The sequence below is a fragment of the Nicotiana attenuata genome, unplaced genomic scaffold (genome assembly GCF_001879085.1).
Source record: "Nicotiana attenuata strain UT unplaced genomic scaffold, NIATTr2, whole genome shotgun sequence".
Lineage (NCBI taxonomy): Eukaryota > Viridiplantae > Streptophyta > Magnoliopsida > Solanales > Solanaceae > Nicotiana > Nicotiana attenuata.
In genome coordinates this window covers 6,281-29,007 of record NW_017674472.1, presented here as the reverse complement: position 1 = coordinate 29,007, position 22,727 = coordinate 6,281, and the positions used below count along the sequence as shown (strand labels likewise).

Sequence of the window (22,727 nt, the reverse complement as noted above, 5' to 3'; positions counted from 1 at the left end):
AAAATCCGCCCCTCGGGCACAAATACCACGGTATAACAAGTAAAGAGGCAAATAAGTATGCAAGATGAGCACATAAAAGTTCGCCCCTTGGGCAATATCTCAAAACAGTACCGGCCCCTCGGGCATGATTTATGTTCCTGGTCAGTCATTGTTACCTGACCGGTCAGCCATTGTTACCTGACCAAAACGCGTATGACAGTGTCATTGTTACCACTGTCCAATTCTAAATAGGTACACGCGCTCACTCTGGGTGTGCAAACTCCGGAGGGGCTCCTACAGCCCAAGCGCTATATCATCATAAGGCCTGAAAGCCTGAACATATCAACATGAGGCCTGAAAGCCTTCTCACAATACATTCGAGGCCTGAAAGCCTCCTCACATATCACTCGAGGCCTGAAAGCCTCCTCACATATCACTCGAGGCCTGAAAGCCTTCTCACATCACTCGACATATCCTCACATATGGCCCTCGGCCTCAATCAGTCCAAAAATAATCATAAGCCCCTCAGGCATCAGTAAAGATAATAATGCTCAGCTCAAACAATAGTTCAAACATCAGTTAAAACTCAAGGTTGAGTAAAAATATAGCTGAGTTCATGAAACAGTGTAATTCAAATGGACTGAGTTCAAATAATATTTTTCAAATAGTGAGGAAAACAGTGATGATAGCTCACAAGGATTTTAAACAGTCGGCAATAAGCCCCAAGTATGGCAATCAACCCAAGTCATGATAATATCAAATAAGTTTCAATCAAATACGTGATAAAATCAACAATCGGGACGGACCAAGTCACAATCCCCAACGGTGCTCTACCCCACGCTCGCTATCCGGCGTGCAAGTCACCTCAATATAGCACCACGGCGTGCAAATTCGGGGTTTCAAACCCTCAGGATATCATTTACAATCATTAGCCACCTCGAACCGGCGAAACCTCAAGCCCGCAACGCCTTTGCCCCTCAAATCGGCCTCCTAGCGCGTCGAATCTAACCAAAATCAGGGCGAATACATCACAATATGCCAATGCGACAATGCCCAATCGAAAACAGTCGAAAAATATCAAGAATCTCGAAATTAGCAAAACCCGAGCCGCGGGCCCACTTCTCGAAAAATTACAAAATTCACATCATCGGATTCCTCGTCTCGCCACGAGTCCATACATATCAATTTTACCAAAATCGGAGTCCATTTGACCCTCCAAATTCCGTTTCAAATTTACAAATTCTCAAGCCCTAGCTTTACCCCCTTTTTGATGAATTTCAACCAATTTCCATGTTAAATTTAGCATAATTTCATGTATTTGGGTCAAGGGACTTACCTCCAATCACACCTAGTCGAAATCCTCCTTCAAATCCGTCCAATAGCTCTCAAGCTCGTGTAAAAATGGTGGAAATAACTTAACCCTCGCGGATAAAAATGATATTATAAAACCCCTTCTGCCTACAGCGATTTTCGCTTATGCGGTCCCGCTTCCGCATATGCGGGACCGCTTCTGCGTCCATTTCCCCGCTTATGCGGTTTCTCACTTAACTTACCACTTCCGCCTTTGCGACATATTCTCCGCTTCTGCGGATTACCCAAGACCGCTTCTGCGGTTATTCACTCCCACCTGCGGACCCGCTGATGCGAAAAGGGGTCCGCTTATGCGGAACTCATCAATTCAACACAAGATCGCTTCTGCGCTTTTCCACCCGCTTCTGCGGAACCGCTTCTGCGGTCCATTTCCGCGGAAGCGGAAATACCAGATGACAGAAATCTCAGACCTGAAGCAACTTCCAAAAACTCTCGTTTAACCACTCGAATTCACCCCGAGGCCCCCGGGACCTCAACCAAAAACACCAACACATCCTAACACCTCATTCAAACTTGTTCCAATCCTCAAAACACATCTAACAACGCTAAAACCATTAAATCACATCGGATTCAAGCCTAAGTTTCTTAAAAACTTCTGAATTACGCATTCGATCAAAAACCCAACCAAGCCACCTCCGAATCATCTGAAATTTTGCACACACATCCCAAATCACCTAACAAAGCTACTGAAACTCTCGGAATTCCATTCCGACCCTCGGATCAAAATCTCACCTATCAACCGGAATTTGCCAAAACACTAACTTCACCGATTCAAGCCTAATTCTACACCGGACCTCCAAAATCAATTCCGATCACACTCCTAAGTCACAAATCATCCCCCGAAGCTAACCGAATCACCGGAAATCACATCCGAGCCCTATAACTCATAAGTCAACCTCCGATTGACTTTTCCAACCCAAGCATTCCTTAAAGAGACTAAGTGCCTCATTTCTTATCAAAACCAATCCAAATCAACTCTAACACACCAAATACCGATAACGAAACATGAAGAAGCATAAAATGGGGGAAACGGGGCGGTAGCTCCTGAGACGACGGGTCGGGTCGTCACACCAGAATGCATAGAAATTTAAAAAATAAGTGATTCTTTCACAAAAGTATTGAACGCATTATTTTTTCTCTCCCAAAATTCAGGGAAAAAAATTCAGTTAGTCTTCTTTTTGAATTCTTGAATCCTTTACTCGATCCCCTTTTTGAATATTTTTCACAAATTGAGGAGAAGATAATTAAGAAGTGAGGAAGAGAGAGAACTCTGAAGAGAAAGAACTGAAAATGACTGGTTTTGTATTATGCATTCAGTAAAAAAGGGTAAAAAGTGTGTGACCTAATTTTCCACATGTCCAATATAAGAGGTGTCTCGTACAAGTTTTGTTGGTTGTCTCACTCAAAGTAAAATTTTGGGGATTCGGGGGACCTAGCGACTATTGTGCCCATGTTAGCTGCTTAGGCCACATAGTTGGCATTACGCCACAGTTTGTGATGCAACTATCATTAAATTATACAAGATAGAATCGGAAAATCACTCCCTATTAATTTTTGCCCCAGTTTCCAGGACTCTCCATGCTCACGGTTTAAAACTCGATGGATAGTACTCTTATCCTCTATCCTTCACTTAAATAAATACCAGCTTTTTGTCTATGGCAGGATTCCCACGACGTGTCCCTATCCGCACATTACAATTCGCGGTCTTACAACTAGACCAAAGCCTTGGAGCTTGGCATTTATCATATACACATTCCCATATTCCTACAGAAGAAATATGTTCAGGACAGTCCAGGAAGCCATTCATCAAGATCAACAGACAGGAAATAATTACATGAATCATTTAATTAAGAAATGTGCCACAGCCAGCTTAAATCCGCCGGAGAATGAAGTATTAGATTGATCTAAGAAGTGGGCATTACTTGGTGAAGAAGATGGAAAGAGCGTGTAAGCACGAGCAAATTTTGACTTTACAGCTTAGTTCATTGAGCTTTCAACGGATAAAGTGTGACCCTCTTATCAACATCTTGGCTAGCTTTAAGATGTCGCAAAAATGGATATATGTCATCTGCATGAGATCCATAATATCGCGAAAATATTGCAGTAATTCTACTCATGCTATCGGAAGCAGCAGAGTCACCCACCAATATCTGAAGGGAAGCAAGCTTGATCAATTCGTTTCCAATGGCAATGTGGTTGGGATCATAGAGTTTTTCCAAGATCTGGTGACAACTCATAAAACGTCCATCAGATTGCTATTTAAGATATGAAACTCTGGTAATATTGATAACTAAAAATGGAAGTCTCACTCAATTCTGAGAATAAGAGAACTTTGATTATAATGTTATCGTGCAATCTACAAAAGAAAGCATTAAGCAGTAATCTACTCAACAGTCTATCAGTATTAATAAAAGAAAGTACTCGAATTTCAATGGAACGATCGCGAATAATTTAACTTTGCCCAGAATTACCAAATACACGTAATGTTTCTCAAGATCACCAGTGTAAAGTTGGAATAGATCATAATAACACGCCAGGAAATAATATATTTGCCGATGATCAATCTCAGATGCACAGCAAAAAGGAGCGATTTTGCTCCATACTACAGAAAGCTAACCTGAATAGATGCTTTACAGTGATCAAGTGCAGCTTGTAGTTCTCCCACCAAACAGAATGCCTGAGCAAGATTGTCCTCCGCCTAAAAATTTTAGAATAGGATCAAGATATTAGTCTCATAGTAATCATCAGGCAATATATTGAACAACACAGAGCAAACTTTTTTACTCTGCTCATGGAAAGAGAGGACAAAATAGAGTGGACCCTGTATTTACCTCTGCAATTCTCTTGTTAAAAGGATGCAATATCGTTCTGAGAAGATCTGTACACCTCAAAGCATCTTGAAGAATATTGTTTGGGACTTCATTTGAAGCTATTGCATCTTGCAATCTGTTTGTCAGGTAAGCGTCAAAGCTATTCAAAAATAAAACCAAAGGGCAAGACGTTCATTTCAATATGCTAAAATACTGCTGGCATTACATCCACATGCCAAATCTTGGAGAGTGCGTGGCAAATGTTAGAGAAAGCACAAGTAAATAAACTTGTGCTCTATCCCGACGACTTTGTTGATATGTTTTTCCCAATTTTTAACTATGATCTTTGAAGTTAATGTATCCGACATGATAAATGAGAATGCGGACAGTACCTCTTGCAACAACTGTCAACTTGACTGGTTGCAGCGCATGAAGCTTCCAAATCTCTATATGAACCACAAACCAGGCAATTTTGAGGTTCCAACTTATAATCAGATTGAAAAATACAGCGAGCCACTTCATTAATATTAGCACCTTTGAGCTTCTCAATCTTCAATATTAAAAATGCTCAAGTTAGGCAAGTTGAATAAATGCTTTTTCTTTCAAGTGCACACACCAGTAATAACAGAACATGAGCACTGGAAAATTGTGACACAGAATTGCAGATAGTTTCATTAAACTTCACACATAAAAAAATGCTTTCCTACTTATGGGGAAAAAAGAAACAACTATCCATTTCTTGGCCAAGAGCTAAACCACATTATACGGTTGAGTCCCTACGACTAATGTTGGGAAGAAAATTGGAGATGTTACAGGCTTGAATAATACGCCAGTGTGCTCTCCAGGAGAAGTCTAGTCTGGTAACTCTTTATTTACTCATTAGGTTATCTAAGATCAAGACAATACCATCCCTAATTTCCCCTGATACTAGTAAAACACTGTTACTGCATCATTAAAGTACCTGCTTATGCAGACTGGAACTGTAAACTGCAGGGGCATCAAGGAGGAGCTTCAGTTTTTGTTTCTCATATCTAGCAATAGTACTATCCAGGATCACTCCTAAGCAATTTGGTTTAGTGCACCTATAAGCATTGATGACAAGATCAGAAACATTCAACTCTGAGCAACCAGTACACTGACAAGTGAATGAGTAGTGGTCTTCCAAGAGCTGTTGACGGTCTTTGCAGTCCCACTGCCCCACCTGCAAAGCAGCCAGTCCCAAGTTGACAAATTATTATACAATCAAAAGATCGTAAACAAATAAAAAGGCCAGAAGCTGCAGTTGCATGAGCTAGAACACCTCCCCTCTCTCCCTCCCTCCCTCCCTCCTTCCTTATATTTCTTATAAAAAGAGGTTGCAGGAAGATCTTGAAGTATATGATAGTTTGTCTCTTGCTCAATCTTAAATCTTAATCTAGTGCTTAGAATTCTTTCTTCTTCAGTTACCAAAGCACAATGACAGCGACGACCCAGGAATTTGGACATGTGGACCATTACTGACTAGTTCTATTTTGCATTCATAGGAATAGGAACATCTAAAGATATGATAGCAAAACGTCCAAACGCAAGATAAAGGTGTTAATGTTAAGACTCCAAAATCCTAAATCTGAAAATCAAGAGAGAGGCTGTAATTAAACATGGGTACCTGGGGGCCATAAGATAGCTCCAGCTCAGAGCCAGCTAAGATGTATTCTGTGGCTTGTACATATAGGGTGCGTGAAAGAAAATACGCATGGATGTTTGGCCGGCAAGAGTGGTTAAACAAACTACCAGCTACATAAACAGCTTGACCCACTTTAACCTGTAGACAGAAACATTACAACCAGAGATTGAAGATTTAATTGAAAATTTTATTCGAAAATTAGAGATTGAAGCTTTAATCAAACTCAAATTTCTGAAATATGACATCGAATTGGTCAATGATATATTATGCAGTCTGCAATGAACTGTGAGTCCCACTTTAAGCTAAAATGTTTAGGTAACTAATGTAATAGAGATCAGAGATGTGTGATAGAGAAGTACATACTTGTTCTAAACTACTGGTTAAAGCATTCCCAGGCTCGTATACCGGCCCTCTCACTTCAGGAGCTTGCACACGAACAACTGCCATGGAGTTTACTTGGATTTGAGAAAGAAGGATAACTAGCTGCAAGGGAAAAACTGGCAGTGAGAACCTTCCAAAATCTAAGCCTAGAGAGAATTTTCCATGGAAGGCACCCAGCATGAGTTATAATTCTGCATCTGAAGTTCAAACAGTAAAGAAAGATGTAGGAAATCCTATGTCAATCTTACAAAGATGTTATTGTATCTCTCGTTTCCAAAGAACATGTTTGTTTCGACGAAAGAGGTTCATCAACCCACAAAATCACCAGAGAAAAAAAATTGAGGACCTTGCTGAGTAAAAAAAGTGCTCCGAAACAGAACGGAAATAAGATGTATATTCTCTATATTGATCTGTTCCAGTATATTGAGCTCTTCACAGTCTTAACTCGTTAAGAATATACATCAAAACATACATCAAAACAATGAATATGGACGGAGAAATAGCTTTGCAAATCCACAAAAGTACGTTTACAACATAACAAGCCTGTATTTTGGGTATAACTGCCTATTTAAACACAGTCACACTCTTTTCTTCTCCTCCTCCTATTTCTTTTTCCTCTCTAGAATCTTGAGCAAGATTAAATACTTGCTAGTTTACAGAGATGAGAAGTCTAATATCATTACGCGTTCAACATAAAGCCTGCATGAAAATTCTTCATTCAAAATATACTGAATTCTGTAGATGAAATCTTGCCTTTGAAATCATTATCCCACTAATGGGAAGTTCAGTTGTATAAAAATGCTGAAGACAGTGCACTAGAATGATTGAGTAGATATGCATCTCTAATTTGCTTTCTGGAGGGAGCTGTGGATAATTGTGAGAAAGATCCTACAAAATCCAGTCATCAGCTATCAAATTAGATTTTTTTTGGAAACACAACACACTAGCAAGAAAAACAAAGCTTGAGCATTGGAGCATTTACCAGGATCCTGATAAGGTTAGAAACAACACTTGCATGTTTCTTTTGCTCGATGACTTTCACAAGGATTCTACCAGCCAAAACTACTTCTGACGGCAATATGAGAGGCCAATGAAAACCTAGACATTCATGCCTGTGCTCAGCAATATGCCCAGTCTCTGGAGTTGAGTTGCCCGCCACAACATCTGAAATATAGTTCTGCAGATCATCTGGTAAGCCCTCAAGAGCCTTAAAATTTGTAAAACTCCTATCAAACTTTTGCCCGCCAGCTTGTAATTGACATTGGTCACTGCAGTATAACGGTATAGAACATGACAAACATGAAATGGCATCTGCCGGCAGTTCATTGAAGCAAAAATGGCAGTGAGTCTCCCGACATTTCTTCAAGACAATCTGCATTAAACTCAGCACGATAAGAACCAAATAATCCTGGAGAAAATGGTAAGTGCTTCATTAATTTTATGTCTATTACTGGTCTGTGACAAATCGTATAATTCTCAGAGTGCCAGTTTTGTTCAGACTACCACTAAAGATAAAGGGGAGCATGATGCAAATGATTATCTAGATGCCAAGAATATTATTATAGAAGACAGACTCGTTTGACTAAATTAAAATCAGCAAATAAAATGAGAAAAAGAAGAGTAGTTGACATTGTGAAAGGGGAAGGATTTAGCTTATACCGCAGCATAAGGATCTTCTTTATGAACTAAGGAGGCTTCAGAAACGTCATCCACACAAAACATTCCTCTCCCCTTGGTTTTCTTAAACAAACACCGAAGTTTTACTTGGTCTGGCTCATCTGTCACATAAGACCTACATTATAAGAAATCAAAGGAGAAGAGCGGCATGTCACCAATGGCAAAGACAATCATGAGTTACTTAATTTTGATAAACACAACTTCATCCACAAACATATACATGATGGAGAGAATGATGATCAATTGTATGGACCTCAATCATCATTAGAGCTTGAATACTCAGTACTAGAATGTGCATAAACTTTACCAAGAAACAAAATAAATTTTTTAAGGTGCCAAAAAAGGATGGCAACATTATACTTCATTGTTCAAAAGATAGAATATTAGATAGTAGGCATAAAAATGGTTGAGATGGATCCACCAGATTCTTACAAGTTGAACTATAGTGATGCACATTGAGCTTAGCAATACATGCTGAGTACCAGGTAATTGAAGATCAAATTTACAGCAGAACAAGCATAACTTGCTGATTTAAACAATCAAGTGAAAAACTAACATGTAATACTGGTAAGAAAACAGGATTAAGATTGCTGTCCTGAACTGTATTACCGAGCTCCATAGAACAGATCTCTGTTGAGCAGCATCACAATCAAATTTTTTAGCACATCAAATAATTCTATTAATGAGATCAGCTTAATATATGTAGCGTTGAATGTGGAGTGAGCTATGGAACGTGCAAGCATGTTAATATTTTCTCATTCAAATTTCAGAAGAAACATGTTATATATCATAGGCAGTGAAATTGCAATTATGCACTATTTAGGAGGGTTTCAAGGATTAACTGCTGTTCTTTTAAGAAAGAAAAATATTTAATGTCATTAATTTGTACCAACAAAGTCTAACCAGGAACTTCTGAAAAATTTTGGTTGCGTTTCTTCCCTGAGCTCCCCATTCCCTTGTTTTTGTCTAATGCAACGTTTAGTTCTGCTTCAATCTGTCTTTTTCCACTTGAAGAGATTTCTGCCTTTAATGAGATGTTCAGATCTCGAATTGCATCCTCAAACTTCCCCAAGGAAATATTCGCTTTACCTCTCCGGAACCATGCCTAAAGTAAAGTACAATTTAAGGTCAAAACTTTCACTTGGTTGATACTTAAAACAGAGAATACTTGACCAAGAAACTGAAGACAACAACACCAACAAACCCAGTAAGAATCCCAGAAGTGAGGTCTGGGGAGGGTAGGATGTACGCAGACTTTACCCTTACCTTTGTAAAGAAACTGAAGACAGTAAAATGATATTAGCTTTTGATCCCGAAAAAAATGGTATTTAACTGATGTAGCCATTGATATGCTTCTGTCAAGAGTAAATACTATAAATAGCATGAAGATTATATGGAATAGAATGGAGTATGATGCTTGACAGAGGACTAATGTATGTTATGCAAATGTAATATCAAGCACACACTGGCCTTAAATTCTAAGATTAGCTTTAAGAAGCCAATTATATATTGGAAGAAAAAGAAACAGAGCAAGAAGAGCAAAAACTAAATCATTTTTTTATTACTTTACTCGATCTTTTTCCTATTGAAGAAACAACACTGACATTCCAAACTTTATCGCGGTAAATAATCATCTGCTCGCTGTGACCAAAAAGAGAGGTTGTATCTTTCTTCATTCAAGTAAGGAATAGAAGATAAAGACAATATACTGTAGTAGAAAGGGCAAAGTTTAAGTACTTTATAAAAGAAAAAAGGGGGAAAGTGAGTACACGAGCATTCACCTTGGCATAGTTTGGAGATACTCTAAGGGCCCTGCTGCAATCTCGTAAACACTCCAGAAGTAAACCCACTTTCTGAAGACAATAAGCATGCAGTTTGGTAAATAAAGGAGTAGAAAGTATCAATTTCTAATGAAAAGAGAAATATAATGATTCCGAATAAATAGCGACTTTATAATTGATCCTGAAAAACAGGTTAAGAATCTGATTGTTTGGAACTGTCAAATTGAAAATTCCTAACATGAAGTGGCTACTTCAGCAAGGATTAGTTTAAACACAAGAGTATGTCCAGGTAAAAGCAACCGATGACATCTCTAATAAGGAAACAATAAGCAGCTAATTTCGATTCTTCGTCCTCAAAAGAATTAGCAAACTATAACTGTGGGAATGAGAGCTTGAAGAAGGACAACTTTAGGTAACAAAGTATATTAAAGAATGACTGACACCAAAACCGCAGAGGAAGGAAAAGAGAAAAGGTTTTCATCCTCAAATGAACAACAAGAAGTAAATTGATCTAAGTTTAGTGAGGCAGGACGGTCTTGCTAACAAGAACTAATGAGTTGTTACAAGCAACATTCTTCATCGTTGACTTTATAACAGGGGAATACAAATAAGAAACAGTAAGAAGTAAGAGTTCTTGAGAAACAAACATTTTTCCTTTAGCTACTATGATCAATAATAATAAAAGAGTAGACATTGCCACATTGGTGGCTCTTTCTATATATTCCAGTCCCAACTCTGTCCTTGGAATATTCCACTCCATCTATTTTAGGAACTTCAAAAGTTCAATCTACTATGATGATAGCATGCACTACATTAGGCACATTCTCTTAGGCAATAATGTTGCCTTTAACCATTAAGGTCATGCATAATAGACAAAGTCATCTTCTAACACATTTTTGCTATGTTCCCCTTACCGCGTATATTCTATTCACTTTTATAGAATCTAATTTCTCTGTAGGCATGTCTATCTAAAGATGAATAAACCCAACACTTTCTTCACCTATTGTCACATATATGACTTAGGGAAATCATATATATCTTGCTTATAAGATGTTGTCAAAACATTACTAAACCACAACAACAATAACCCAATATAATCTCACAAGTGGTTCTAGGGAGTGTGTATGCAGACCTTACCCCTACCCTGGTGGGGTAGAGAGGTTGTTTCCGATAGACCTTCGGCTCAAGAAGACGAAAAGAGACAATAGAACAGTAACAACAGAGGCCAGAAAGATAATACCAGCAACCTAAGAACCAGAAAAATAGATGGAGAAAGCAATATCAATAACCAATAACAACGACAAGGTACTAGGAAAACAGAGCGGAAAAATAGTATGAACACAACATGATCCAGCTTAGGACAAATTTAAATGAATTTCAGTCACCAAGCCCTAAGACAGCTTTTCAAGGGAACTTGCATCTCTAGAATTCATCAAACTACTGTGAACAATTCCAAATTGATTTTGTTCTCTTAATAATAAATATCTTGTGCCAATGAAATCAAAAGAGGATAGTTTGCTAAACAAAAGAAGAAAAGAGCAAGAAAATAATATAATAAAAATTAACTAGCATTAAACAGCTAGCAAATAAATAAAATTCAAGATTCACCTGCAAAGCTGAGGCGCGGTTTACATACAGTACTGCTACCGGATTTTTCTCCATATCATCAATATCTACTGGAGCAAGACGCAATGCCTATCTTGATCGCAAAAGCGATAACAACAATCGCTTATTAGGCATGTTCAAATACTCATCAAGAAGAGCGATACTTAATTGGAAAATAAACAAGAGAAGGAAGCAACAAAGTCAGTGTAGAAGGAATTTAGGTCCCCTTTTTCTTTATAAGTAGACGGAATGTAGGTCTTCAATGATTTGTGGATAAAGGTCAACTGACATTCTTGTGCATGGTTTCGTTCCCCACAGACAAGCCCCCAAAATAAAAGAAGAGAGATACTCTATCACCATAATTTCAAAGGATGATGAAAATTTCCCCCCACCTCAAAAAACTCCTGCTCCACTTTCTGCTTCTTTCACTTTGCACTGTTCACATGAACACCGCATTGGATAGACGATAAATTTAATGCAAAATCTCTCCTGTATACCTTTCTGATATACACATTTAAAACTTCACATACAACAACAAACCTAATACAAACCCAATGTAGTCCCACAAGTGGGGTCTAGGGAGGGTAGTATATACGCAGACCTTACCCTACCTTCAAGAAGGCAGAGAGGCTATTTCCGGAAGAACCTCGGCTACGGATAGGTAAAAGAAAGGGCAACAATAACACGCATACCAATTAGAAAACCGAAGCAAAGATACAAAACTAAATACACTAGGTACTGCAATCAGAAAGCCGACACGAGAGCAATAACAGGTAATCACACAACTCAAGTGTTAAAACTTCACATACAAAACTCAAATATCACAGTGTTCGGAAATTGTGAAACGGGCTAATGTTAATAAATGGTGCCGTTGTACTTGTGGTTTGAACAGAATGTAAATAATGTTCAATTAGTCCTACCCTGCTAGAAGGAACATCCATGTTTTCTATAATTTTGAATAGAGCAAAACAGATAATGTGTCTTATAGATTAGATGCAGGCTTTATCATACATCTTCCTAGTTAGTTTGAGACCAATATAAATCTTCCATCTTTCTTTTATCTGTCACTTCATTTAGTTTGTAAGATTTCATTTTTCTTTTTTTTTTTTTTTATAACTGTGATATTGGGTCTTGCACGCACCTCAACTAATTTTAAGGGATACCTGCTGCCTCCCACAAGCAACCGGTACCAGGTAACTGTATCCACTAAGGATTCGATAGATGGAAAAATATCACCTAGTATTTTTTGTCTCCGCTAGCATTTGAACTGAGACCTTAGGGTTTTAACCCACGTCACTGCTCACTGGGCCATACTTGGGTGCCATTACTGTATTTTCACTTATGAGTTCGATAAATGCCAAAAACTCCTGGAGGATAGATATTAATACTATAAGATCATGTCTGGTTATGAAATCATAGAATCAAGTTGATAAACAATTCTGGAAAAGTTTGTGCTTTCTAAATCAATTAAATATAATTTGGAGAAAACCAAAATGGCCCTGACCTGGGAATAGGATAGCAATGCATTAGGATAATCTCCTTTGGAGAAGCATTCATTGCCTTTAAGCTTTGCTTCCAAAGCAGCACTTTGATCCTTGCAACATAGAGCCATAGCAGGGTCCGTCAAGTCCTTAACCATCTGGAATTAACAAGAAAACCAAAAAATTAAAATGTAAATGTTCAAGCATTAGCATTGGAGCATTACCAAGAACAAAAACAGGCACTCTTTGTCGAAATTATGGAATGCACAATAGCACCAGGAGAAAGAAAATTCTTATCGAAATTCAAGGAAACAAAACAAAGAGACACAACAAAAAACTACTACTACTGCACCTCAGTCCCAAACAAGTTTGGGTTAGTCCAATATTTTATAAAATAAAAATAAAAAATGAAAAGCACTAGAAGAGAGAAAAAGGAAAAGGAGGAGGAAAAAACTTGGTGAAATTGTGGCAAGTGATGGAAGAAATCAAGGAGTGAAGAGCATGTTGATGGAAGCTCAGCGGGTGTGCTCTTCCATATTTCCTGCTTAAGGACCTCTGGAACTGCTGATTTCAGCTTCTCCATGCTTACTACTTACAGAGACGGTCGGATGTTCAATTGGGTTTCATTACGAGGTTTAAGATGCTGGGAAGTACAGGGTTTAAACACATAATAATGAGTTGCTACTTGCTTTTTGCCAATATTGTCCCTAAGGTAGGTCTATTTTGGCCCCTATAATATAATTCTGAGTATATTTAGTGTATAAGCATATTTAGTATCTAAGTATGCTAAATGGGATACCTTTAGTCTCACTATCACAATATGTTCAAAAACTAACAGCACTACCGGGTGTTACTCACGTGACACCAAGAAGATCAACACTAAAAGAAAAAAGCCATTCCAATTTCGGGGTTGGTTTCGGTATTCACCGTCTTTTTAATTTACTTATCGAAAATATTTTATAAACCAACACTCACTAATAGTACAGAGCTGATAAATTAAAATTTTTAATGTTGAAACTTTTACTTTTAAAATTTTCGATTGATTTTTCCAAAAAGAAAAGTTAAAATTTAAAAAAACAAAATAGAGTAATAAGCAAACGAATAACCAGGTTGTATTATCACTCTTAGCCCGTGCCAGAAACTATTATATCTGGTAGCCGAAAAAGTGTATAAAATTTGTATATTTTTTATATATAACATACAAAATGGATAGAAACCAACACCGGTGTTCCACTTTAGCATATTTAAGGGACTAATATGCTCAGGATTATATTTGAGGGACCAAAGTAGACCTACCCTCAAAGATAAAGGACAATACTGGTCAAAAACTTTTACTTGCTAGTATGAAAATAAAGGGCAAAAAAGAAAAACCCTTTTTTTCCTTAGTGTATTATCAAAACATTAAAAATAAAACAGAACACTTTGGAAGCGCAGTAAAATAGTCTCAATATGAATCCTACCACATACACCACCTTTCTGGTGTTGATTGAAAACACTATTTCTTTTTAAAAAGAAGAAAAATATATATTGGTAAATTTTGATTACTCATGTGTGTTTGCATCTAACTAAATAATTAACCATATAAATCTATATTCAGAATAAAAATATATATTATTTAATCATAGTTAAGTGTTAAAAGTATATTTCCCGAGACTTGGTATAAATAGCATGTACGGAGAAGGGTCAAAAATGGCCCCGAACTATTGAAAAAAGTCTAAAAACATCCTTCATCAACCTATTAGGCTAAAAATATCCCTCCATCTACCTTTTTGGTTCACTTATGCCCTTGGGGGTTTGCAGTCATACCCTATATTTATGCCACCTTTTAACATGTACCCTATTTTTAAAAACTATTGATTTCGTAGCCAGCTAACAAAAAATCCGTAATAATATGACCATTATACCCCTTCCAAAACATATAAAAGATGCATCACGCATAAATCAATTTACGGTTCTCCTCCATCACTCCGTCTCTCCTCCATCGCCTCTCGCAAACCCGATTCAAATTCCAAATTCAAAATTACAAAATACATTGTAAGTATTCAAATTCATCTTCAGAATTCAAAATCGTTTTTGAAACTGATTGATTTCATGATATATGTTTTTTGATTGATTGATTGATGTTGTTTGACGGATGAAACATGAACTCTTCACTGATATGCTGAATTTGCATTCTAAATCTGTTTCACGTTGAATTCTAACATTCTAATCCGATAAATTCAAATATGCTGAAGTTTTCCACTGCATAATATGCGGAAATTTTTGTTTTATTTGCTAAACAAGCTGAGTTTTTACATACGCTGAAGTATTTGTCTTGTAGTTTAATCAAGCTGAAGTTATTTAATTCATATGTAAAAACTTTAGGAAAACGAGCTGAAACATAGTTGCACTGGGCAAAAATAAAACATAAATTAGTATTTAATATTGCACAAAAACTATTGCACTGAGCAGAAACATAGCTGCATGGGATGCTGAAGTTTTTAGTTCATCTTCAAAAACTTCAGACATAAAGTGACTTGAAGTTTTTTAGTTAATCTTTAAAAACTTCAGCAGAACGAGCTGAAGTTTTCCTCCTACATTGGGTAAAAATAAAAACATAAATTAAAATTTAATATTGAACAAATACTTCAGCATGGGATGCTGAAGTTTTTTGTTCATCTATAAAAACTTCAGCAGAACGAGCTGAAGTTTTCCTCCTACACTGGGTAAAAATAACACATAAATTAAAATTTAATAATGAATAAAAACTTCAGCATGATATGCTGAAGTTTTTTAGTTTATGTTAAAAGTGTCACGACCAAAAATCCACTAAGGGTCGTGATGGCGCCGGACACGCTGTCAGGCAAGCCAACACCAAGAAATTTAATTAAATTCTCGTTTTAGGACTTATTGAAATCATTCCTTTTATACATTAAACAGTAAATAATAAAATTTCACTAAAATAAGATGAAGTCTTTAGCAAATTTAATATTGAACAATCTCATAACCATCCCCAAAATCCGGTGTCACAAGCACATGAGCTACTCTAGGATACAATTTAATACAACAACTGCCCGGAATACAAATAGGACAGGAAGTAAATATGAAAATCTGAAGGAGACTCTGCTGGCTGTGGTTCATCTCGAGAAGTACAGCTCACCTAAGTCTCCGTATCAACCATGCTGCTACGCCCACTAGGCCGCTAGAGATGCATGTGCCCGTGCAACAAAAATGCACAGCAAGTGTAGCATGAGTACGAAAACAACGTGTACTCAGTAAGTATCCCGCCTAACCTCGAAGAAGCAGAGACGAGAGGTCGACTTCGACACTTACTAGTGGTCCGATAATGATACACAATTAATATAATAAAATCCAGGATCTTCATAAAGCATGGTTGTAATTCAACAGAATGAAACAAGTAATAAATTCCTTTATTCAAAGGGAAACTTCTAAATTTCGTTTTCATCAATTATACGTCTATTCTCAAGTCAGAGAGTGACAATGTCAACTTCAATAAATTTCAAGGCAAGCAATACAAGCATGCGCAACTCATGCCGAGGTCGTACGACCTGATCCAACAATATTTAAAATATGCACTGCCAGAGGGTCGAATGGCGCGAACCATAGATGCATCTATTACCCCGCTCGCGAATCATACATGCGACGTGGTCAAATACAAATAAACAATCACCCTGCTCGCGAATCATACATGCGACGCAGGTACACATAGAAACACATATTCAAACAGTCAATCAAGACTTCATCTAGGAAACAATTGTTCAAGGAGGTGTACATTTCTCTTTTACAAGTCAAGAAAATGAAGTTTAACTCTTTTAGAAAATCATTTGCCACTTCGATATGATTTAAGCAAATTAAACCATCAATAAAGTTACAATTATTTCAAGTAAGCATGCTTTTGGGTCCTAGACTACCCGGACATAGGCATAATACTAGCTACACACGGACTCTCGTCACCTCGTACGTACGTAGCTCCCACAAATAGCAACACATATGTTCGATTAATTCACCTATGGGGACAATTCCCTCTTACAAGGTTAGAAAGGAGACTCACCTCGCTCCAAAACGTACTTCCAATATCAAGAACGTGCTCAAATCCTCAATTTGGAGCCGTACAATCTGAAATCTATTATACGAAGTAGGAACTAGTCAATACAAGCTCAAGAGTACGCATTTTAATTACTAAAGTAATTCCCCAACCCTTAACACAAGTTTCCTAAAATTCGACCCCGGGCCCATGTGCCCGGATTCCGAATTTTTTCAAAGGAAGCTGTTCTCTATAACCTAAGGATCAATAATAATGATTTCTACTCCATTCCATAACAAATTTCGTGGTAAAATCTAAGTTTCATCAAAACCCTAGGTTTTGCTCTAACCCCTTGATTTCTCCTAATCTTGGTGTGTTAATCTAGCCAAAACTCAAGTATTAAACTTAGAAATAAGGAGGATAAACTTACCTCAAGATGCTATGTGGAAATCCTCTCTCAAAAGCTCCCAAAATCGCCCAATGGGTGAGTGAAAAATGGCCAAAATGACTTAGAGCCCGTATTAAATGAAGCTAACTGCTTCAATGATTTCCGCATCTGCGGTCAGGGGACCGCATCTGCGGTCCCGCTTCTGCGAGAGGAAGGCCGCATCTGCGGAATTGGCCAAGCGAGTTGGGACCGCTTCTGCGGTCTTGAAGTCGCTTCTGCGCAGGCGCTTCTGCGGCTAAGGAGCCGCTTCTGCGGTTTTGGCTTGGCCTGCCTTGGCCGCATCTGTGAGAGTGCTACCGCTTCTGCGGTCTCGCACCTGCGGCTGACCAACCGCAGGTGTGGTTATGACAACAACCTGAAGCTTCAGCTCTTCCCAAATTTTCCAACTTCACTCGAGCCTCGCCCGATTGACGCTCGGGCTCCCGGGCCCCACCCGAACATACCGACAAGTTTGAAATCATGAAACGGACTCGCTCGAACCTTCGGAACGGCCGGAACAATGTTAAATCTAAGAATCACTCCCTAAAACCAATGGAATCGAACTTATGAACTTCAAGTTCTTAATTCACTTCTAACGTGCCGAAACATGCTTAAACTACTCAGATTGACACCAAGTTTTGTGGGCAAGTCTTAAATGTTATTTTAGACCTGTACCGGGCTCCGGAATTAACATACGGGCCCGAGGAAACCTTATTACCCTCAATATTTAATGTTTGACTTAATTACACTTAGTATACCAAATTACCAATTCTATACCATAATTAATTAAGGGTATAATTAATTGTACATTTTTTACTCCTTAATTAAAGGAATCTGCACGTTTCTCTCTCCTAACCCCTCAGTCCAACCCATACCCACGTTCTTTTTACCATTTTCTATCTTCTAAAACCAAATTCTCCCTCTAAATTCATAGAAAATTGAAGAAACCCTTCAACAAAGTTGGTTCCCCATTTTACTCCAGTTGAAGTTCATCAATGAAGAACAACAAAGTTCATCAAAATTGAAGTCAAATCTTCAAAGTTTATACACACATTTACCTTCAGCTTCAAATTTTCTCAATGAAGAAGAACAAACCTTCAAAGAGACAAGAGAGCAGCAATTCCACCATTAGCCATTAAAAAGCTTTGAAGCTTTGAATTCAAATTTGGGTTTTCAAAAATCATTATTTATTTTGATTGGGTGTTGTTGAAAATAATTGGGAATATTTTTTGGAGTTTATATCTCAATTTTGAGGGGGTTTGGTGAAGATTAGACTTGGTTTTGACTGAAATTCAGATTGAAACTCGAAGAAGAAGACATATTGCAGAAATTGTAGATAATTTCAGTGAACTATTGAAGCTATCAGTGTGATTGATCAGACAAGTACCAAGGGCTTTCGGTAGACTTCTTTCATTTCCGAATTAGCTTGCGACAAGTCCTAGCATTAGTATGAGTTCGTTGACCGCGTAAGGGCGATCCATCTTGATGACGAATTCCACGATAACAAGAAATCGAAATTAATCGTTCGATGTCTGCTCGTTCTCCCCTCTTCAATTCCCAATGAACAACATGATCTTGACCTATCATTTGTTCNTTTTGCAGAAGATTTGTAGAAGTTTTAGCCGTTTTTTATTTGTGAAAACAGAAAATAAAGCATCTACAATCAGAATACAAATAATCTACAATTTATCTACAATTTCTGCAATATGTCTTCTTCTTCTTCTTCTTCTTCGAGTTTCAATCTTAATTTCAGTCAAAACCAAGTCTAATCTTCACCAAAACCCCTCAAAATTGAGATATAAACTCCAAACCATATTCTCGATTATTTTCAACAACATCCAATCCAAACAAATAATGATTTTTGAAAACCCAAATTTGAATTCAAAGCTTTTAAGCTTTTTAATGGCTATCAATGGTGGAAAATATCTGGAAGAATATTTATTTCCATAATTGCAGCGCGCCTAAATAGAAATATCTGGAAGAATATGATTTGATCTGATTTACGCCAAATCTTTTTAGAATATTCTGTTCCTCAATTTTAGCTCGACAAATTAGGAAGATTCAGCTACTATTAATTAGTATTTAATGATTTGGTATAATAACTGTAGAAAAAATATGTACAGGGCGGGTAAATTAGAAACTATGCACATTTTTGGTAATAAGGTTTCATATATGGTATAGGAAAGAAAAAATCTCTTATCAAATTTCATTAAATCCTTAGAATTTCAGTTTTAACAATTTCTAATAAAAATTCATTACTCGGACTAGGGACCTCGGAATTCGATTCCGATCGCGCTCCCAACACCAGAATCACCATACGGAGCTATTCCTAGACTCGCTCAATCAGACAACGATAACACTGAAATGCACTTCAACACAAACTTATGAAATTCTTCCAAAAATGCTAACTTCCATAATAGGTGCCAAAACATTCCCGGGTCTTCCAAAACCCGATCCGGACATATGCCCAAGACCGAAATTATCATACAAATCTGCTGGAACCTTCGATTCCCGATTTCGAAGTCATTTACTCAAAAATCCAATCTTAGCCAATCATCTCAACTTAAAGCTTCTGAAATGAGAATTCTCTTTCCAAATCAACTCCAAATTTCCCGGAATTCAATTTCGACCGTGCGCACAAGTCATAATACCTGAAATGAAGCTGCTCATGGCCTCAAACTGCTGAACGAAGCGTTAGAACTCAAAACGACCGGTCGGGTCGTTACAAAAAAACTTCAGCAGAACGAGCTGAAGTTTTCCTCCTACGTTGGGTAAAAATAAAAACATAAATTAAAATTATATATTGCAAAAAAACTTCAGCATTATGTTAAAAGACTTCAGCAGAACGAGCTGAAGTTTTTCTCCTACACTGGGTAAAAATAAAACATAAATTAAAATTATATATTGAAAAAAAAACTTCAGCATGGGATGCTGAAGTTTTTTAGTTAATCTTTAAAAACTTCAGCAGAACGAGCTGAAGTTTTCCTCCTACACTGGGTAAAAATAAGAACATAAATTAAAATTACATATTGAACAAAAACTTCAGGATGGGTAAAAATAAAACATAAATTAAAATTTAATAATGAACAAAAACTTCAGCATGGGATGCTGAAGTTTTTTAGTTAATCTTTAAAAACTTCAGCGAAACCAGCATGGGATGCTGGAGTTTTTAGTTTATCTTTAAAAACATCAACAGAACCATCTGAAGTTTTCCTCCTACACTATGTATTTTATTAATATTTTTTGGAAAAACTTCATACCAAAAAATGCTTAAGTTTTTCGGAATATGTGAAACATTTTTCATATAATTTTTAGTATGCTGAAGTTTTTTTAGTTCATCTGCTAAAACATGCTTAATATTTTGTCCTGCAATATGTAATTTTCGGATAAGTGTTTGTTAATTCCTCTGTTATTTTGTATGTTTAAAAAGGATGGCAGAATAGCCTAGGAGACCATTGTACTTATTCCGGTTTGTCATCCCGGTCCTTGTAATCCACAAAGTTTCATCTGAACACTTATAATTATTAAAATATACAATTTTAAGCCCTTTTGACCCCGCGTGTTGCTTAATCACACTAGATTGATGTCCACATCAGATAAAATATGCCACATAATTTTTATTATTACAATTTTTTTCCATAGAAACTACTTTAAAAAAAAAAAAGATATTCACTCCATTTTCTCTTTCCTCCTCCCTCTTCATCTTTTTCATTTCTTTCTTTTCCACCCAACCCCATCACCGCCACCCTCCAGCCTCCACCAATGATTTCTCTTTCAAGAGATTACTAAAACTCAAGCAATTTATGATTTAGACATAATAGACTCGATTTTAAGGCTCAAAGCAATTAACTGAAATGGTGTAATTTACAAAAATTATTGAATATTCATAGATTGCCAAAACGAAGTTCCAGATGCTAAAAGCATTCAGATTGGAACGGTTTGCTTTTGCATTTTGGTTTAATTAACTGAAAACATGCATGTATATTTGGATATGGTTTTGGGAGAAACAATTGTGAATGAATTGCGGTATTTAGTTTATGAAAGACCAAACCTTTTTTTTGTTCTGAGAACAGAATATCTGTGTTTTTAGATCTAAGTGATATTTATCCTTTATTTACTTTTTGAAGAGGGAGGCAGACGCATGGAGGAGGAGAACGACAGGGATTCAGCCGAACTGGATGTTTTTAAGTTTTTGGGTTTTTGTCTAATTTTCTTTTTTCTTACTTTTTCTCTTGTCTTTTTCTTTATTTTAAAACATTCTTTCTTAATGCTTTAATTATTTTCGTTTTTTTAATATTCAAACTCACGCTGTATACGCCGTTGAAATACAACATTTTGTCCACCTCAGCCACAAGTCCACGTATTATTCAGTCAACTGTCAGAGGGCGTTTAAGTAGTATATTTTTGATCACTATAAGTGTCCAGAGAAACTTTGTGGATTTACAAGGACCGGTGGACAAAACCGGAATAAGTACAATGGTCTCCTAGGGCTATTCTGCCAAAAAGGATTAATATTAAAGAAAAAAGCAACAAAATTATTAATACAAAAAACATCATTTTCATTAAAATAAAATAAACATACAATTAAATTAAAAATGTAATATTAGTTCTTCTTGAAAACCTTCAGCAAAGGAGCTTAAGTTTCGTTCCTGCACGTATTTTATTATGATTTTTTGCGAAATACTTCATACCAAAAAAATACTTAATTTTCGGCATAGTTTTGTTGTTAATTCCTACTGTAGTTATTTAGTTCATTTCCTCTGTCATTTTTTGAGTTTGAAGAGAATTAATATTAAAAAAATGCACAAAAAAACTTAAATAAAAAAACAGAATTATTTCATTAACAAATTAAAAGATAAATTAAAATTACATAAAAAGCAAATACTTTAACTAAAAGATTATACAAAAAAAACTAATTATCCATATCATCATCATCTTCATCTCACTGCCAGATGACGGAGCATCTTTCAGCACCCAGACTAATCAAATTTCACCAACATCTCAAGCCTATCAAAGCTATGTTGGTTGAATTTCTTCCAGCTCAGTGTCGTACTTCTACTATGAGCTCATCCAATTTGAGCTCAAAAGCCTCTATTATGTCTTGCTTTATTTCTGTCAACAATTTATCTTATTACAACAATCCATTTTTCTTGTTTTGTATTTTATCTGTTTTAAAATATATGTGTTTGAGTTGGAATAAACTCACAAGGCATAGCGTACTTATATAGGCCGAAAAAAAACTTCTCCATGATATATGAAAAAGGCATTAGAGGAATTTAAAACGTCTAATGAAAATCGTGCACCATGAACGTTGGATAGGAAGTAAATTTATTAAAACCACACATTACCCCCAACGCAAAATAGTTTTACTACTTTAATTGTGCTTGTATACTATACAATTAAGCACTCTAAAAACTTTCATCCTGAAACATACTGAAGTTTATTTAGTTCATTTGCTAAAAACTTCAGCCCATGTGCTTGAAGTTAGTTAGTTCATTTCTAAAAACTTCAGCACTTAGTAAGCTGAA

At 36.7% G+C, this 22,727-nt stretch overlaps 1 protein-coding gene across 2 annotated transcripts; it reads right to left on the bottom strand.

Moving 5' to 3' along the window:
• Positions 1–3,047: 3,047 nt before the first annotated feature.
• On the bottom strand, positions 3,048–13,399 carry LOC109218726. Of its 2 annotated transcripts, XM_019383099.1 has the most exons (15): positions 13,203–13,399; positions 12,772–12,906; positions 11,271–11,357; positions 9,663–9,734; positions 8,785–8,986; positions 7,864–7,982; positions 7,187–7,576; positions 6,958–7,092; positions 6,187–6,306; positions 5,806–5,961; positions 5,122–5,361; positions 4,553–4,710; positions 4,182–4,296; positions 3,968–4,048; positions 3,048–3,572 (listed from the first exon to the last, which is right to left on the bottom strand). In XM_019383099.1, the coding sequence occupies exons 1-15, from the start codon at positions 13,329–13,331 to the stop codon at positions 3,333–3,335; spliced, it is 2,379 nt and encodes a 792-aa protein (XP_019238644.1). In that variant the 5' UTR covers positions 13,332–13,399; the 3' UTR covers positions 3,048–3,332. The 2 variants fall into 2 exon arrangements, with proteins under 2 accessions (XP_019238644.1, XP_019238645.1); XM_019383100.1 differs by lacking the exon at positions 11,271–11,357.
• Positions 13,400–22,727: the final 9,328 nt, after the last annotated feature.